The following is a 15,288-nucleotide window of genomic DNA, read 5'->3' as shown; positions in this document are numbered from 1 at the left end:
GTCACGTGGCATTTTTCCGTTTGGCTCTCCCATGGTTGGAACGCTCCCGCCGTCCTCCTGCCGCCCCGCCGGCCCGGCAGCTCTGGGATCCTCACAGCGGGTCCTGGCCGGGACCTTCGCCGAGGGGCCGCCGCGGCTTCCCGGGGCATTCCAAGCGCTTGACGACGACGGTAGCTCCGATCGCCGCCCCTGCTTTCGGTCTTCGGTTGAGAACCCAGTCGCCTCTTGCCCTCACCGCCTAGGCTACCCCTCCCGGTATATCCTAAGATTTAGAGGCGGATTAGACGAAGGGCTAATCTCTGAACGCTACTTAACTCTGCCTCCGTCAATGAATTTCCAGAATCCAAGCCAACAGGTGAGCTCCTCGTCCTCCCGTACCGTAAGGCCAGACGCCGTTCCTCTGGCGTCGCTACGTAGCCTCGTTGCGATGCGATCCGTCCCGGACTTCACGTGTTGCTGTAAATGCGCTTTCTCAGGCCCGTCGCCCGGCTAAATAAGGTTAAAGATTTAAGATACCTCGGGGAGGCACTACTCTCACAACATCACTTTGGCTGAGTTCAGCCGAGGCTGCGCGCAACATCCATCACTGCGCTCGACGCAATTCCGTGTGACAGGAAATGGACCGCTGAAGAGTTGACTCTTGAGCCGCGGGGGGACTCGTGGGACGTCTGAATGGAGATACGAGGCCAAACTGGCAGACGACGAGTTGTTGTGCGTGATTCATAGCCCGCGTAGTGAATTAACTGGATTCCCGTCGGCGGGAGGCGAGAAGCCTGGATCCCGGCGCGACTATCATCACTATGCAGAGCGGCGTCCAGTCTAAATATCGCCGTTGACAAGCTCGTCTCTTTGAACTCCCAAAGAATCATCAGGCACCTTCTAAAAATATCGCGGCGAGCGCCTGATTTACTGCGGGTTCCGCATGCAGGCGTGACATCGCCCGCGAAACAAATGAGCGAGCCGATCCTCCGCCGAGGGCCGCGTCGGTCCGACCCGCCGAACAGCACGGCAGCGCTAACGGCTACGGAGGCTCAGGATCCAGGAGGACCTGCCGATGAGGCGGTTTTGACACCCGAGCGTACAAAAGGCAAAGCGGGAAGGATTCCCTTCTGTACGGAGTCTCCGTGAACGAAAAAGATGAACCGAACCCAGGGAATCTAAACCGTCCAGAGTCAAAACCCCGAAGTGAAAACAAACCCAAAACACAAACCGCGTGTGATGTTTGTTTTGGGAATGAGCTTGGAAAGGATTCAGAGCAGAAACTGTGCTTGGTGAAAACAAACAGCCGGCGGAGTCGGCGGAGTTTTACGTAAACGTCGTGGAAAGGAGGCCGCTCGCGCTCGGCCGGGACGGCGAAGAGACATTTTGCGTGCAAGGGCGGACAGAGCGCAAGGAGCCCGTTGACGTTGTTAGCTAAAAAGCTTCGTGCCTCTGCAGAATATTTACCTGCACTGGGAAGGAGGTCAAGGAAATTGAGAAAATTCCAGTATCTGACAGGATATTGACGAGATCGGACGACTCGGAATCCGGCCGAGCCGGGAAACCGCGGTCGGAGAGGAAATTTGCGCCCCGACCCGTTGACCCGGCGGACGCTAGCCCGCTAGATCGCGAACGCCAAGAGCCGGGATGAGCTTCGGGCGAGGAGAACCTGGAATTCACTTTGCGAAGGGCTGTCATAAGCACCTCTGCCCGGAGGGGCGTTAGCATTAGCGCCCGCAGGGGTGGCGGTGTTGCAAAGAGTGTTTGCAGAAAAAGCCCGGCTGAAGAAGGTCAGGCTGACACGGTCGCCTCCTCGCTCAGGTTTCGGGGCCGTAAATCTCGCCTTAGATTTCCCCCCCCGAGCTTTGTGCCGGCCCCTTGCTCTCTGCAAACTGTCCTCCTCGACTCCAGCGCCCAAATCGGTGCCGTCGAAGCCGGGCCTCCCGACCTCGGCGAGCATGGACGTTTTCTAAACCGTCATACGTGTAGATTTGATTAAATATGGACGGTATGCCAGAAATGCGGGGCAGGAACCCATGCTGGGTGGTGCAGGGATCCTCCAAGTGTGATGGGAAAGGTGAAAACAAGGAGGCTACGTTGTGGAGATCTGGTGGAGGTGGAAGGGTCGCTGCTTGTGCAGCGGTCCACTAACGCACAGACAAGAGGATTTGGCAAGTCGACCCGCAGATGTGCTCCAGAGGCTGCGGCAAAGCCTTTGCACCTCGACGACAAAGCTAAGCGTTTGCCGTTTGCGGATAAAAACAGTCCTCGAGGAGATGAAGAGGTCTTCAGCGGCGGATTCCCTGAGTGAAAACACTTGTGAATTCTCAAACCTCCAGCCATGGAGTGGTGCCCCTCCCTCTGCTGTACTAGATGGTCCTGATGGCAGAAGGTGCAGGAGGCGTCAGCTGACCCAGGAGAAGTGAACCAGAGAAGGAAGAAGACGAGGGATATCTCGTGGGAACGCCAGAAGATCTCACTAGGGTACGATTCTTCTACATTTCCCTCTTGCGACCGCCCGGTGGACTCCCTTCTGTCCCTTTTGGAGAGTTTTGGAATGAGAAAAACCGATACGGCGGTGAAATCCAAGAAGACATCGTTGTTTCTTTCACTTATCCTCGACTTAAATTAGATTAAGCTGAGACCAAAGGCCTTCTTTTTTTTTTCATCCTTCATCTAAAATTCAATTTCAGAGCGAGCGCCACGCATGACCTCATCCCCGTCTTCATCTGATTAAAGGAAGACGTCTTCTGTCGTTTCTTGGTTGAATTTAAGGAACGAGAGGGAATCCGTCGGCCTCACCTCCGTTTCCTTGTCGACTCTCTCATCTCGGAGGAACAGAGGTAGCCGCCACCCGCGGGGGGGGGAGGGGGTCAATGACGTGACGGGTGTCGCCATGGTAACAAGGGTTACCCCCTGCATACCGCAGGGGGCGACAAGAGCGAGTTCGAGGGGGCGTACCCTTGAGGTCTACAATGTCTCCAATGAGAAGTTTGGCGGTTCTATCCCCACGGCTCCTCCCGTAGATAGAAGGGGGCTTGCTCATGGGCGCTTCGGACATACCGGAGGATCTTGGGGATAGAACCGGCAAACTTCTCATTGAAGACATTGTAGACCTCAAGGGTACGCCCCCTCGCCCACGCTCTTCTCGCCCCCTGCGGTATCCAGAGGGTTACCCTTGTTACCATAGCGACTCCCGTCACGTCATCGACCCCCCCCCCAACACGGGTGGAGGCCAGGATACCGCAGGGGGCGAGAAGAGCGAGGTCAAGGGAGCGTACCCTTGAGGTCTACAATGTCTCCGATGAGAAGTTTGCCGGTTCTATCCCCACGGCTCCTCCCGTATGTCCGAAGTGCCCTTGAGCAAGCCGCCCCCCCCAACCACCCAACCACCCAAGTGTAGCCTTGTTAGCACCCCAGACCGTAAGGTCACTGGATGGGAGGGAGTCAGCCTGGAGGAGGCACAGGAACGCTAATCAACAAAACGCTAGCAAATCCCGGACATGTGTCTTATTCTAGACGGACACCATGCCGCCCCACTCCCCCCCCCCCCCCTTCCTCGCTCCCTTTCGCTTTGCCGCCATGCCAGAATCTGCAGTGTACCTGGCGACGCCGCTCGAATTGGCTCCTCCTGAGCAAATGTGTTTCGTGACAGCGGCTGGCTGGAGAAGAAAAAAGAAAAGCTCTGGCCTCGCGCTGACCAGGAGCAGCTGCACACGTAGAGGGTCCCACAATCGGAGAAGGAGGAGGAGGAGGAGGAGGGCCGGAACATGAAAATAGTTCGGCGCTCTGCAAATGCCAGTGAAATGTCATCCTCGCATTAATTCTGGGGGATGCTGGCCGGATCCAGGGACCGTGGCGAGAGGAAGAAGAAAGCATCCCCCACTCAGAAAAGGAGGAGGCCCCGGGGTCCACCTGATAGAAACCCCTCACGCCGGCGTGGACGAAGCAGCTTAGCGCGGCGGTCAGGCGACCCGAGCCACGGAAAGCCTCTCCGGAAGAACAGCGACGCTCCTCCGCCGCCCCCCGAGTGAGTTTTGGCCGTCCGCGGGTTCTGAGTGGAAGATGGGGAGCTTATAGGCAGGAACTGATCCCCGTCCAGGAGCACAGACTGTGCCTTTTTTTGATTTTTATTATTTTTCAAAATTGTATCCAGCGAGAGCCAAAGAAAACAAACATCTCAGGCAAAAAAAAAAAAAAAAAAAAAAAAACAGAGAAAAAACTTTTTGCACGAAAATCGGATGAAATGCGACGGTCGACGCGTTAAATCCGACCGCCGCCGGCCTCCGATGACCTTCCTCGCGGATGCGACGAGGAGGACGGCCCTCCGACGAGCACCTGGAGATACCTTCTGTTCCGAATCGCCGCGATATAAATTAGATTTAATCGAGTTGACTCAAATCAGCCCAAACTGCGACGCGACAGTCCAGCCAGGGCGCGCTGATCTCTCCAATTTTCTCATCAGGGCTACAAACGATTTCCTTTATCGTGCGCAGACTGGCGCGGTGGAAACATTTCCATTCGAGGTATTCTTTGCAATAAACATCAAATCTGGGATCCGATGGAACCGGGGGCCAAAGGACCAGACCCCGTCCCCTCGCCGGAGGCCAACTCCGAGCAAAACAACAGAGTCCGCCGACGTCTACGTCTGCGTCCTGAAGCCTAAACCGGCGACAACATCCGACCGGCGCGACAGCCAACCGCCATTTTCCCCTTCTTTCCCCTTCTTGCCCGTCCACTCCAAGTCGTTTAGGACGCAAACAACGGCTAACGGTGACGTTTCCTGTGTGCGGCCAAACCACCGGAGTCACCCGGGCACTAAGATCACCTCCGGGAGTGTTGCGCTTTTCCTAGCTTGTTGACGAAAGTGTGCCAAGGAGTTGCGGGTCAAGAAGAACTCGGCGCCGTCTCTGACGATGGCGATGGTGACCCGGTGCATGGCGGCGAATGCTACGTGTCTGTGAGGCCGGAGAAGGTTCTAGATTTGAGATCTTTATATCGCTAAAAGCTTGCGGATCACAGCAACTCCTTAAATCAACGGCTCTTCGGCTAAAACAACATAAACATCCAGCCTTGTTAAGCTAATCCTGTTGTTTTCTGCTACGTAAACAAGGACTGCATGACCCGACTCTAGATTTATGTGGCTATCGCTAATGGAAACAGACGGCTACACCTGCGCTCATGGACGGCTACCATGTAGCTACCATCCTATTTTGAACTACCGTCATTTCCGGGATGTAGACTGCTAATTTTTTCCGACGCTTTGAACGCGGCGTCTTAAACAACCATACGTCTGATCTATGGATATTTTGGGGCTAACAAGCTTTACCATATTTACCCTCGTCACATCGGAAGCCGTTCACGTCCGACACCGAAGAAAACGACTTAGCTGGGACAGAAAGTGATGGCTGGACGGATGCGCTTTCCCTTGTGTTATTTATCATTCATCTTTTTCATCGTCCGTGTTACAGCCACTGTTTAGAAAAAAAAAAAAAAAAGCATTTCCAGTACGTATCTGTGGGCGTTAGCGGTATGTTTTCGATTAAAAAGTTAAAAAAATGTTTCTCCGTCTGCAGCTTCCAGACAAGTGCGGCCCGTATGTTTGCACATAGATTTATTTAGCTATTTTTAGGCGGTGCGGGTTATATTCAGGGGCGCTCAATCGTCCGGAAAATACGGTACTTTTCTGCTTCCCATGGTGGAGGCTAAACGTAATTGAGGTGCGGCAACCGCGGGACTCCATGTCCCTCTTCATCATCCTCCACCGCTGCGAAAGGGAGGCGGGGGGAATGGAGGTAGAGGAGTGTTTGGACCGGTGTCCGTAATTGCTGTCTTCCTTCAGAACATTCTTCAGGGTGAAGATGTCCAGCTGCTGCTCTGGCAAGGGGATCCGCACGGTCCGCGTCTCCGCCGCTAGCAAAGCGACAGCTAGCGGGACGGCGGCGAGAAGGGTCGACGAGGGTGACGGTCCGACGGCGTGATGTAGCCTTTCTGGCTGGCTGGACTTTTCACCTTCGCTTTTCTTCTTTCACTCCCCGCCGACCGTTCGACACCGAAGAAAAACCCGGAACGCCGCTCAGGTCACGCATTCCTTCCGCGCCGGAGGAGCCGACCTGAGTTGAGGCCGGCGCTCGCGCGAAATCCTCTGGGCTGCAACGCGACGGCGACAGCTCCTGGGAGGGCGAGCCAAACACCAAATTGAGCGGTAAATCTGCAGCCCGGATGCCGAGCGACGTCCCGAAACTCACTACAGACTGATAATCTCCGTCCGTGTGTTTTCACAGCGGGTCCGCTGTGGATGCTCTAAATAAGAAATCCTCATAAATCTCACATAAATAGAACGATGGCACTTTCTATTTCTTCCTTAGCGGAGCGGTTGATTTATAGATCTGCGTTACGGCGCGGGAGGCTGTGAAAACAAACCCCGAGAGCGGTCAATTTGTTCGGGGTATAAATGGAAAGCTGGCTTTTTTTTTTTTTTCCCGACAAAACACAAATGCGTCCTCGCATCGAGCCGTCGTCCCCGGACGTAGCATGCTAGCGACGTTGCCTTAAAGCGCGGCGCGGCGTGTTTCCCAGTGGTCCACTCCACAAGTCTGTGGTTACAATTTGGGTTATGGACGAGGTCTTTAAGAACCTGGACTGACAACCTCATGGAGAGACTTCACGCAAGCTATTTGGAGCTCCGCGTGAGCCCGTCCGTCAGACCAAATGGAAGGCAGCGGGCAGCCGCTCGGGCTGCCGAGCGGAGACGAGTGTGTACTTTGGCCTCCCGAGCCACCATCCCCGCTTTGTGAAAATCCCCGGGGGGAAAAGTGAGAGCACCAATTTGTACGCGATGCCCGCCGGAGGGTCGGTCCGGCTGCCAGCCTCCGCGGGCTCGCCGTGCGCGCTACAAATATATCAAGCGTGATTGGAGGAACTGTCAGGCGCTACGTCGGGCGGTTCGCATCTGGAGCGTTAGTTACCGCGTTAGCTCGTTTGGAGCGCATTTCAACAAGTACTTCCATCTCGGGACAGCTGTTGCGGTTTTGCGGCTAATTTACCCCATTTCAATTTCCACCGGGGCGGTTTTAATCGACGCTGTTTAATTTTAAACGTCGGATGCATCAGAGCGGCGTGCCCGGCGCGCCTGTTCCAGCTTTCGCAAAAGCAGCGCCGGTACCTTTTTAGGCTCCTTTCTGCCCCCTGGTTACCTACATGAGCGGGTATGTCTTGTACAAATGTTGCCAAGCGTCACTCCCCGAGCACTTGCCATGTTCCTAGTCCCAAAACTGAAGCTAGCTAAAGCTAGCACCCGGTATGTGAACGGGTATGTCTTGTACAAATGTTGCCAAGCGTCACTCCCCGAGCACTTGCCATGTTCCTAGTCCCAAAACTGAAGCTAGCTAAAGCTAGCACCCGGTATGTGAACGGGTATGTCTTGTACAAATGTTGCCAAGCGTCACTCCCCGAGCACTTGCCATGTTCCTAGTCCCAAAACTGAAGCTAGCTAAAGCTAGCACCCGGTGCTAGATGGAACTCTACAACTCCTTTATGCCAAGGTTTTGTAGGCAAACATGTACGTCCATTCCAAACGTCACTATCCGTGTACTTCCTTTCATGGTTGCTAAGCCATACGTCCACTCGAGGGCAGTGCAGAGTCGCTTCGAAGTTCTGCGTTGCACCGTCCATTTCAGATAATAACTAACCCGGCGGCAGCAAAGGAGCTGGTGATAATTTAAACCGTCGACGATATAGTTTATATTGATCCGTGCTTTTATGGCCCGCCGGAAATAGTCACCGATAAATGGCGCGTCCTCCATTTCGCAGATTTTAAAAGTCGCATCTGCACCGGGGTTGATTTCCCGAGTGCGGAGCCACCCTGCGACATGGTCGCCTTTCTTTTAAGGCGAGAAATGATAGGAATCTCTGAGTTTCCCCCAAAAGGACATAAAGTTGGATGTTTCCCCCGGCCTCTTTTGCCTTTACTTGCCCCTTTCATTTTGAAAGGGAAGCCACGAGATGATATACTGTCATTCCACGACGTGTCGCGCGGAGAGGGGAACAAATGTAGGTGCCGGTTCAGGTCAAAACAATCAAATAAAAGCGCCGATAAATCAGCTCCGCACTCCATTAAAAAGTAAATGGCGTCGGCGCAGCGCGAGGCAGCAGCTGTTACTCGAGGGTAAGAGCAGCAGTCAGGCATAAATTGCATAATTCACTTCAACTTGCACCAGAGCGCTATGAGGTAATGTAGTAATAGCCGCAATTATTCATCGGGGTGCTGAGTTTGTCAGTCGCGCAGCATCGGGGCAGAAGCTGCTCCGCGGCCCGGAGGTTCTGGCCTCGATCCCGCCTTCCCCGGGGCGGGAGGGGGCGAAGAGTCCATCTGCAAGGGTGAAAGGGGTCCTTCGGCATCCACGCCTTCGCGGCAGCCTCCGGAAAAGGCTTCGCCGCGCCGCGTGCCCTCGTTCCTAATTGGGAATTAACCCCTGAGCCAAGGATCTCCGTCAATAAATTCTTTCAAGGTGACATAGTGTCTGGGCCGGGGGATCACAGGGAGGAGGGACGCTTTTACGAGCCATCACCCTTGTGTTGTCTCTCAACCATCACCGCGGCCGACGAGCTTAGAAAAGAAACGTAAGAAGTCGCGGGCCTTGAACGGCGCGGTCGGCGCCGTCGAAATGTCGATGTCATACCGATGCCGGGCCGTCGAGGCGCGATTTGATAAATGCCTGCCGTCGAGGGCTTTCGAGTCAAAGCCGAGGGCAGGACGGGGGGGGGTGCGGTATGTCCGTGACGAACTCGAAATTATAAATGAAGCGCCGGCGTGAAGGGGGAAGTCTGAGATACGTTGGTCAATTTGCTGGTCACAGTGGTGTCATCCAGATGTTCTGGGATGAATCCATTTTTCTCTGGCGCTGGAGGTCCAACGATGGACCCGCCCTATGCCACCAAAGAGTGGTAGCCAGGTCATCGAGAGGCGAGCGCCCTTTGTCGTTCTGAGGTATTGGAAGTCCTCCAACATAGAATCTCGCCCCGAGGTTGACTCAACAACCCAAAAAAACCACATTGCCCTTAACCGGAGACTACAGCGATGACGCTCTTCAAGCCACAGGAACGTACCAAGTACAAAACGTACACTGGGGACTTGTTCTGTTTGTCTACCTCAAAGATGTAGCGCTTGCCATTTGTCAAGGTGCAGGTCACATGGACATTGACAAGTTTGGAGAACCTGGTTCAGAACGTACCTCGGTGTACCCCACATCCCCTGCATGCGAGAAGGTAGAAGCAGAAACCTGTCGGGTGACTCGGGGTCGAAGCAGGTCTTCAGGACGTCGGTGGCCTCCGGGTCGCAGCAGTCTCCGTCGTCGTAGTCGTAGTGAATGCTGTTGCACTCCATGTTGCAAACCCCGTCCTGCCTCTTCCAGTTGTAGCAAGCGCCCAGGCGGAGGCAGTCGCCGCCGTCGTGGCCCGTCTTGGGGTGGTCGCACTCGGGGTCGCACCGGCGGTTCCCGATCTTCCCGATGCGGCAGTTGCTGAGGATGAAGCGCTGCCGGAGGCTGGAGTTCCTCACGGCGTGCACGCTGAGCTCCAGGCTGATGTTGTACGGGCGGAAGGCCTCGGTCAGGGCGGCGTGCTGGAGCCGGATCTGCTCCGGGGAAACGGTGGGGTCGCCGCCGTCGTCGTTGGCCAGGTTGACCACCCTGTAGCGTATCCGCTTGGGGCCGCGGAGCCGCCAGTGGCGGTTGTAGCCGGAGATGATGTCGGTGTTGTCGCAGGGCGTGAGGCCGCAGAGCGGCGGCAGGAACGGGGACACGGGCTCCTCCTCCGGCACTGGAGTGGCGATTATCCTGGGATGGAGGCCCACTTTGGACGGAGTCCACGTCTGATCCGCCTACGAACAAGGACCAATGACACTTGTACTCTTAAGACCCCTCGTTTGGGTACTAAGACCCCTAGTTTGGATACTAAGACCCCTCATTTGGGTACTAAGGCACCTCATTTGGGTACTAAGACCCCTTGTTTGGGTACTAAGACCCCTCATTTGGGTACTAAGACCCCTCATTTGGGTACTAAGGCACCTCATTTGGGTACTAAGACCCCTCGTTTGGGTACTCAGACCCCTCGTTTGGGTACTAAGACCCCTAGTTTGGGTACTAAGACCCCTAGTTTGGGTACTAAGACCCCTCATTTGGGTACTAAGACCCCTAGTTTGGGTACTAAGACCCCTCATTTGGGTACTAAGACCCCTCGTTTGGGTACTAAGACCCCTCATTTGGGTACTAAGACCCCTAGTTTGGGTACTAAGACCCCTCGTTTGGGTACTTTAAAAACATCTTACAGCTTTTACAGATTTTAGAGTTGAATAATTAAGCGGGTTACGTCAGTGAAGTCGGCCCACATGGCCAGGACGGGCTGGGTCTTGTCCCCGCTCGCCGGGCCCTTCAGCAGATCCTGGTGCGATCGGGCGGTACCCCACAAAACCACGCCCCCCAGCAGGCCCCTGAAGCTGTTGCCCTGCTCCGATTGGTTGCTGCCCAGGAAGAGGGTCCGGCAGGTCTTCATGAAGGGGCTGTAGAGGTCACCATGCTGGAGGCTGCTTTCGCCAACCTGCAGAGAGGAACACCACAGGGACCAGGTGGGTGTCACACACACACACACACACACACACACACACAGCGGATGTATCGATGGCCTGTTTGAAATAAGCCAAACTTCAATCCGAGACAGGAAACCGGGTAAGTTAAGGTTGTTATTAAGCTCTTATTACGGTGTTATTACCAGCAACACCAACTTAAGTTGCGTAGTTAAAAAGCAGTTCTGGATTTTGATTTAATTGTGTGACACAGTAACGGTTAAAACTCCTCCTCCTCCTCCTCCTCCTCGCCGCCATGCCCACTTCCTCTCTTCCCAGCTGTTTTTCCTCTTCTGCCGTTTCACGGGTGATATAACCCGCCTCGGCTTGGCCCGGGCGGCCAGACCATCCAGAGATCGTTTTCCGCGCCGCGAGCAGACCGCAACGGGCTCCGGTCCCGGACCACCTCTTCGGGTCGCACCAAATGTTAGGCCTTCGATCCCGGCGCGTCTTTCACACCTGCTATTATGGTTTGGACCAGAAGTGAAATGTCGGAAGGTCCGACCGCCTCAAACCTCGCTTTCCGAATTCTACCCCCCCCCCCCCCCCCCCGTTCCAGCCCAAGACCTCAGATCCCCCGGGTTCCTGTGACTAGCGACCGCCCCCAGAGGAGCAAAGGGGTACTACAGAAATAAAACAGCTTCCTCAGGTGTTTGAGACCATGTTCAGACGGCAACCCTCCTGAGGTCATCGCTATGGCGTACCCTTGAGGTACACGGTATGTCTGTCCACGTGTTTCCCCGTGCCTGCTTTCAGAGTATCCACGGCGGTCTCCTGGCGCCATGTTGTCGTCTCCTTCTTTGTCCCTTTCCCTGGTCACACTTGAGCATGCTGCGCAACACTGACCCCACACAACCTCAGGAGGTGCTGCTCTGTTTGCTACCCTTGGCTACCCTTAAGATCTGGAGAGGGGGTCAAGAGCGACCAGCATACGGCACAGGGAACAAGAAGGGATAACCAAGGAGAAGAACTCTCTGTCTGCATGGACATGTATGAGGACAGAGTTCTTCTCTTTGAATGTATCTCATCACCAGGCCCTGTGCTGCCACCATGTTTGCTGAAATGGAACAAGGGTGAACTCTCCAATGCCCTCTGGTGGTTGTATGGCTTAGCAACCATGGCAACGTAAAGGGAAGCACACCGACGTTGGAAATAGACATGCATGTTTGCCTACGAAACCTTGGCAAAGACGCGCCTCCGAGTGCACTCCATCTGCACTGAGTCGTAGAGTTCCATCTAGCACCGAGCGCGCCTTCTGCGAGCCGCATTTCGGGACTAGGAACGTGGCAAGAACTTGTTGTGCACATACAAGGTAAGATTCACGGCTTGGTGGAACACACCTTCGCTCCGTCAACGTACAGGGTCATGTTGTGGCCGTTGTACGTGGCCATCAGGTGCGTCCAGGCGTCGGCTCGGTAGCGCCGGTGGCCGTAGACGGTGCTGGCCGTCGGGGCTCGGTCGGTGCGGAGCGTGAAGTAGAAGCGCGCGTCCCTGGTCCCGGCGGACTCCGCTGTCCGGATCCCGACCGACCAGCCCTTCTCGCCGAGCGGGTGGGAGCAGTTGTCCTGGACGCCTGCAACAGAAGGGGAGCGTCAGGAGGCCGGAAGGGACGCTGGCGCGCAACCAAAGGCGAATACACAAACGGCCGCGCAAACACATAAACAAGCCAGGGAGCAGGAGAAAGAGGAAGGAGGTGCTCCAGTCGGCCAAAAGCAGACCCTGATGTTTCCATCTGCCGCGGCAACAGATCCCACATCTGCTGCACAGATGTGATGGGCCAGGACAGCGGAGGGTCAGGGAACCCCTTCACCCTCCTCTGCGCTCCCTCTGTGTGTGTGTGTGTGTGTGTGTGTGTGTGCCTGCACTTAAAGTGTGCACTGGGTGCAAGGGTATGGCATGACGCCCCTCCCTCCCCCCCCAGGGACCACGGTTCTTCATCTCGTTCTGCTTTGGGAGGTCTGCTCTTTGGAGGCAAGGAAGCTCTGACAAAGGGCCGTCACGCCACCGGGGGTTCGGCGTAGTCGGGAAGGCGTCGGCGCCCGTCGGCCGATCTCCCGTCATCTGTGACGCGGGTGGACTATTCACAGTGGGGCGGAGGTGCAGCTGCGCCAGGTGGAGCCGGGTTTCCCGGGGATTTTCACCTCGATGGACACCCCATAAAACCGAGGGGGGAGACGGGCTCTCGCGCACTGATCTGTTTCCAGGTCCGGAGCTCCACCTCTGATCCCCCGTGGAGTTCGGATCATTCGGTGACATCCGCAGGGCGAAGGGATCCGGTTCCGGCCTTCCGGGCCTGGCGCCGTGGCGACACCCGCACATAAGTGAATACCTGGGTTGTTGAATTGGATTTAGATCCTGCCTGGTTTCTCTCCAGGTTCTCCCCACCTAGTTAGAGGCTGTAAATAGTCCTTAGGTGACAGGCTCCGCCTCTCAATTAAGAACCGCTATCACAACGAAGGAACACCTTCGTGATCTTCAGTCGATCGGACATCGAGATTCAGAAATTCCCCTGCTTCTCGGACCGGCTCCTGCCACGACAGGCGGTGAAACGTACGGACGCGTTGGCGGGGTCGTCGCCACCGGACCGGCGTCAGCGCCGCGCCCGGCGGGAACAATGGGGGATTGTTTCCTCGCCGAAACAGCGTCAGAGTCCCTCCGGACAGCGCGGGGAGAAGGGCCGGGGCCGCAGAGCGGCGCCCGGACATAAGGAAGCAATGAGGGGGAAGCAGCTGAGTAATGGATCTGGATCTTTGATCAGAGTAAATGTGAGCGGACGTGGACGGTCTGTGGTCTCGCTTGCTATCTGGACAGCTGTGGCGCCGCGCCGCGCCACTTTTATCCCTTTCGATTCGCCTGACGCGCACGTCAGATATGCGGCTCTTCGCTACGCGCCCGCGTTCTAGCGCCGCGCCGGGCGCGAGCCTCACCCCGAGGCCCGGCGAGCTAGGAAGACGCGCCGAATGAAACACGACCGCGGGAATTTCACGGTTATGTAAGCGCATACTTGAGCGCGAGCCGCGAGACCGCCGTTTGATCCGCTGTGACGGACGCCGGAGATGCCGTGTAAGCAGATAGCCGACGACGCGGCGACGCCTCCTCTGCAGCTTGTCAATCTGGAGCACACCTGCTAACTCCCATGCGACGGCGTTTTAGATCCTACACCTGCTCTTTAGTCGATTCCTTGCGCGTCCCGTGGCGTCGGTCCAATGTCAGCAGCTCGGCGCGAAAAAATGGCGGGAATGCGTTGAAGAATTCCGCGTCGCGGAGGGGGCTGTCGGGATTCTGGAGACGTCCCAGGAACGAACGCTACTTCGAACCCGATCTAGCAGGGGGGCACAGCGAAGGGGTTCCCCTTCAAATCCATGACTTCACCCCAAACTTATTGGACAATCCCATCGAGTCTATGGGCATCCGGAACCTTTTCAGTTTGGGGGCTCTGGCGGAATCTTTTCTCGACAACCGGGCTTGAAATGTCATCGCGCAAATATATTTCACCTTCAATTCTGACTAATTGAATTCAATTCCGGCACTTTGAAAAAAGATTTTGACAGCGTTTTCAGCTAAACATCCACGACGACTCAATTTAGTAAGAAGTCACCGGGTGAGTTAAGATGGATTTTGAGGAAAGCTGTAGGATGTTTTGGAGACGGCGCGTCAGAGGAGGTGCACAAGACCAGGTCGAGGAAAGTCGGAAAGGTCCGGAGAAGATGTATGGAGGGAGCGGGAGAAGATACAAAGGGGATGGAGGAGGTCGGAAGAAGAAGTGCGACCCACCTGCTATGACCGCCGGGTCGCTTTGCCCGCCTTCGGGTTTGACCCACAGCTCCAGGCCGAACTCCGCCCGCGGCAGCTCCACGCCGGCGTCCGTCCTCAACCGCAGCTGCTGCCGCCGCCCGCCGAAATGCAGCGCCCTCATCCACGCCGGGGGCGCCGCGGGTGCAGGTCCGCCCCACGGCGCGGGACCGGGATCCGCGTCCTCGTCCTCCCCGGAGTAGTCGTCCTCCCCGGGGGGAGCCAGCGTGGAGTTCCCCTCCTCCTCCTCCCCCGCCGGGAAGCTCCGGTTGAGTCCCCGGGGGAATCTGGAAGCCTCCCCGGCGTGGGAGGCGTCCTCGCCGGCGTCGAACCCGCAGCCTCCGGCGCACGGCGCCCGGCCGCCGCTCCCCGGACCGGCCGCCGGGAGGCGCCGTTGCACCGGGGAGAGCGCGGCCGGGGAGCGCGGCTGCCGCCGGGACCTCCGGACGGCGGGAACCGCGCACGGTTCACCTGCAGAACCGGAGAGCTCGCCGTCCGCGCGTCGCACGAGTACGCGCTTGAAGCGGCCCACGCCGCCGAGCGAACGCGTGTTCGTGACGAGGACGAGCACGACGACCAGCAGTCTGATCGACAGCATGTTCACACTTTTTCTTTTTTTTGCAGGGGGGGGAAAGAAAAAGAGGAGAAAAAAAAAAAGATCAAAAGTCCGTGTCCGGTTTCCACGTCAACTCCCGCATCCGCGCGCTCGTCAGATGTCGTGCGCGTGTATTTTTGCGGGATTCTTTTTCTTTTTCTTTTTTTTTTTGGCCGCACAATTTTTGCTGCACAGAGGAGCGGCGACCCTCAGCATGTGTGTGCGTGTGTGCGTGCGTGTAGATGTTGTTGTTAAGGGAGGGAGGGCGGGGGGGGGGGGGGGGGGTCACATCTACTGCGAC

The 15,288-nt window shown here is 56.4% G+C and overlaps 1 protein-coding gene across 2 annotated transcripts in view; it reads right to left on the bottom strand.

Moving 5' to 3' along the window:
* pappa2 (pappalysin 2) overlaps positions 1-15,051 on the bottom strand; it is a 71,497-nt gene extending 56,446 nt beyond the window's left edge. For both annotated transcript variants that reach the window (XM_086172856.1, XM_086172857.1), the window contains exons 1-4: positions 14,375-15,051; positions 11,941-12,173; positions 10,348-10,575; positions 9,261-9,859 (exon numbers count right to left, since the gene is read on the bottom strand). In XM_086172856.1, the coding sequence (XP_086028982.1) occupies positions 9,261-9,859; positions 10,348-10,575; positions 11,941-12,173; positions 14,375-14,990 (1,676 nt within the window). In that variant the 5' untranslated portion in view covers positions 14,991-15,051. The remainder of the gene's footprint in view (positions 1-9,260; positions 9,860-10,347; positions 10,576-11,940; positions 12,174-14,374) is intronic.
* Positions 15,052-15,288: the final 237 nt, after the last annotated feature.

The sequence above is a fragment of the Fistularia commersonii genome, chromosome 25 (assembly GCF_037954325.1).
Source record: "Fistularia commersonii isolate RoL2024-O1a breed Wild chromosome 25, RoL_Fcom_v1.0, whole genome shotgun sequence".
NCBI classification, from domain to species: domain Eukaryota; kingdom Metazoa; phylum Chordata; class Actinopteri; order Syngnathiformes; family Fistulariidae; genus Fistularia; species Fistularia commersonii.
The sequence above is the reverse complement of the archived record's forward strand: the minus strand, read 5'-3'. Positions and strand labels throughout refer to the sequence as shown.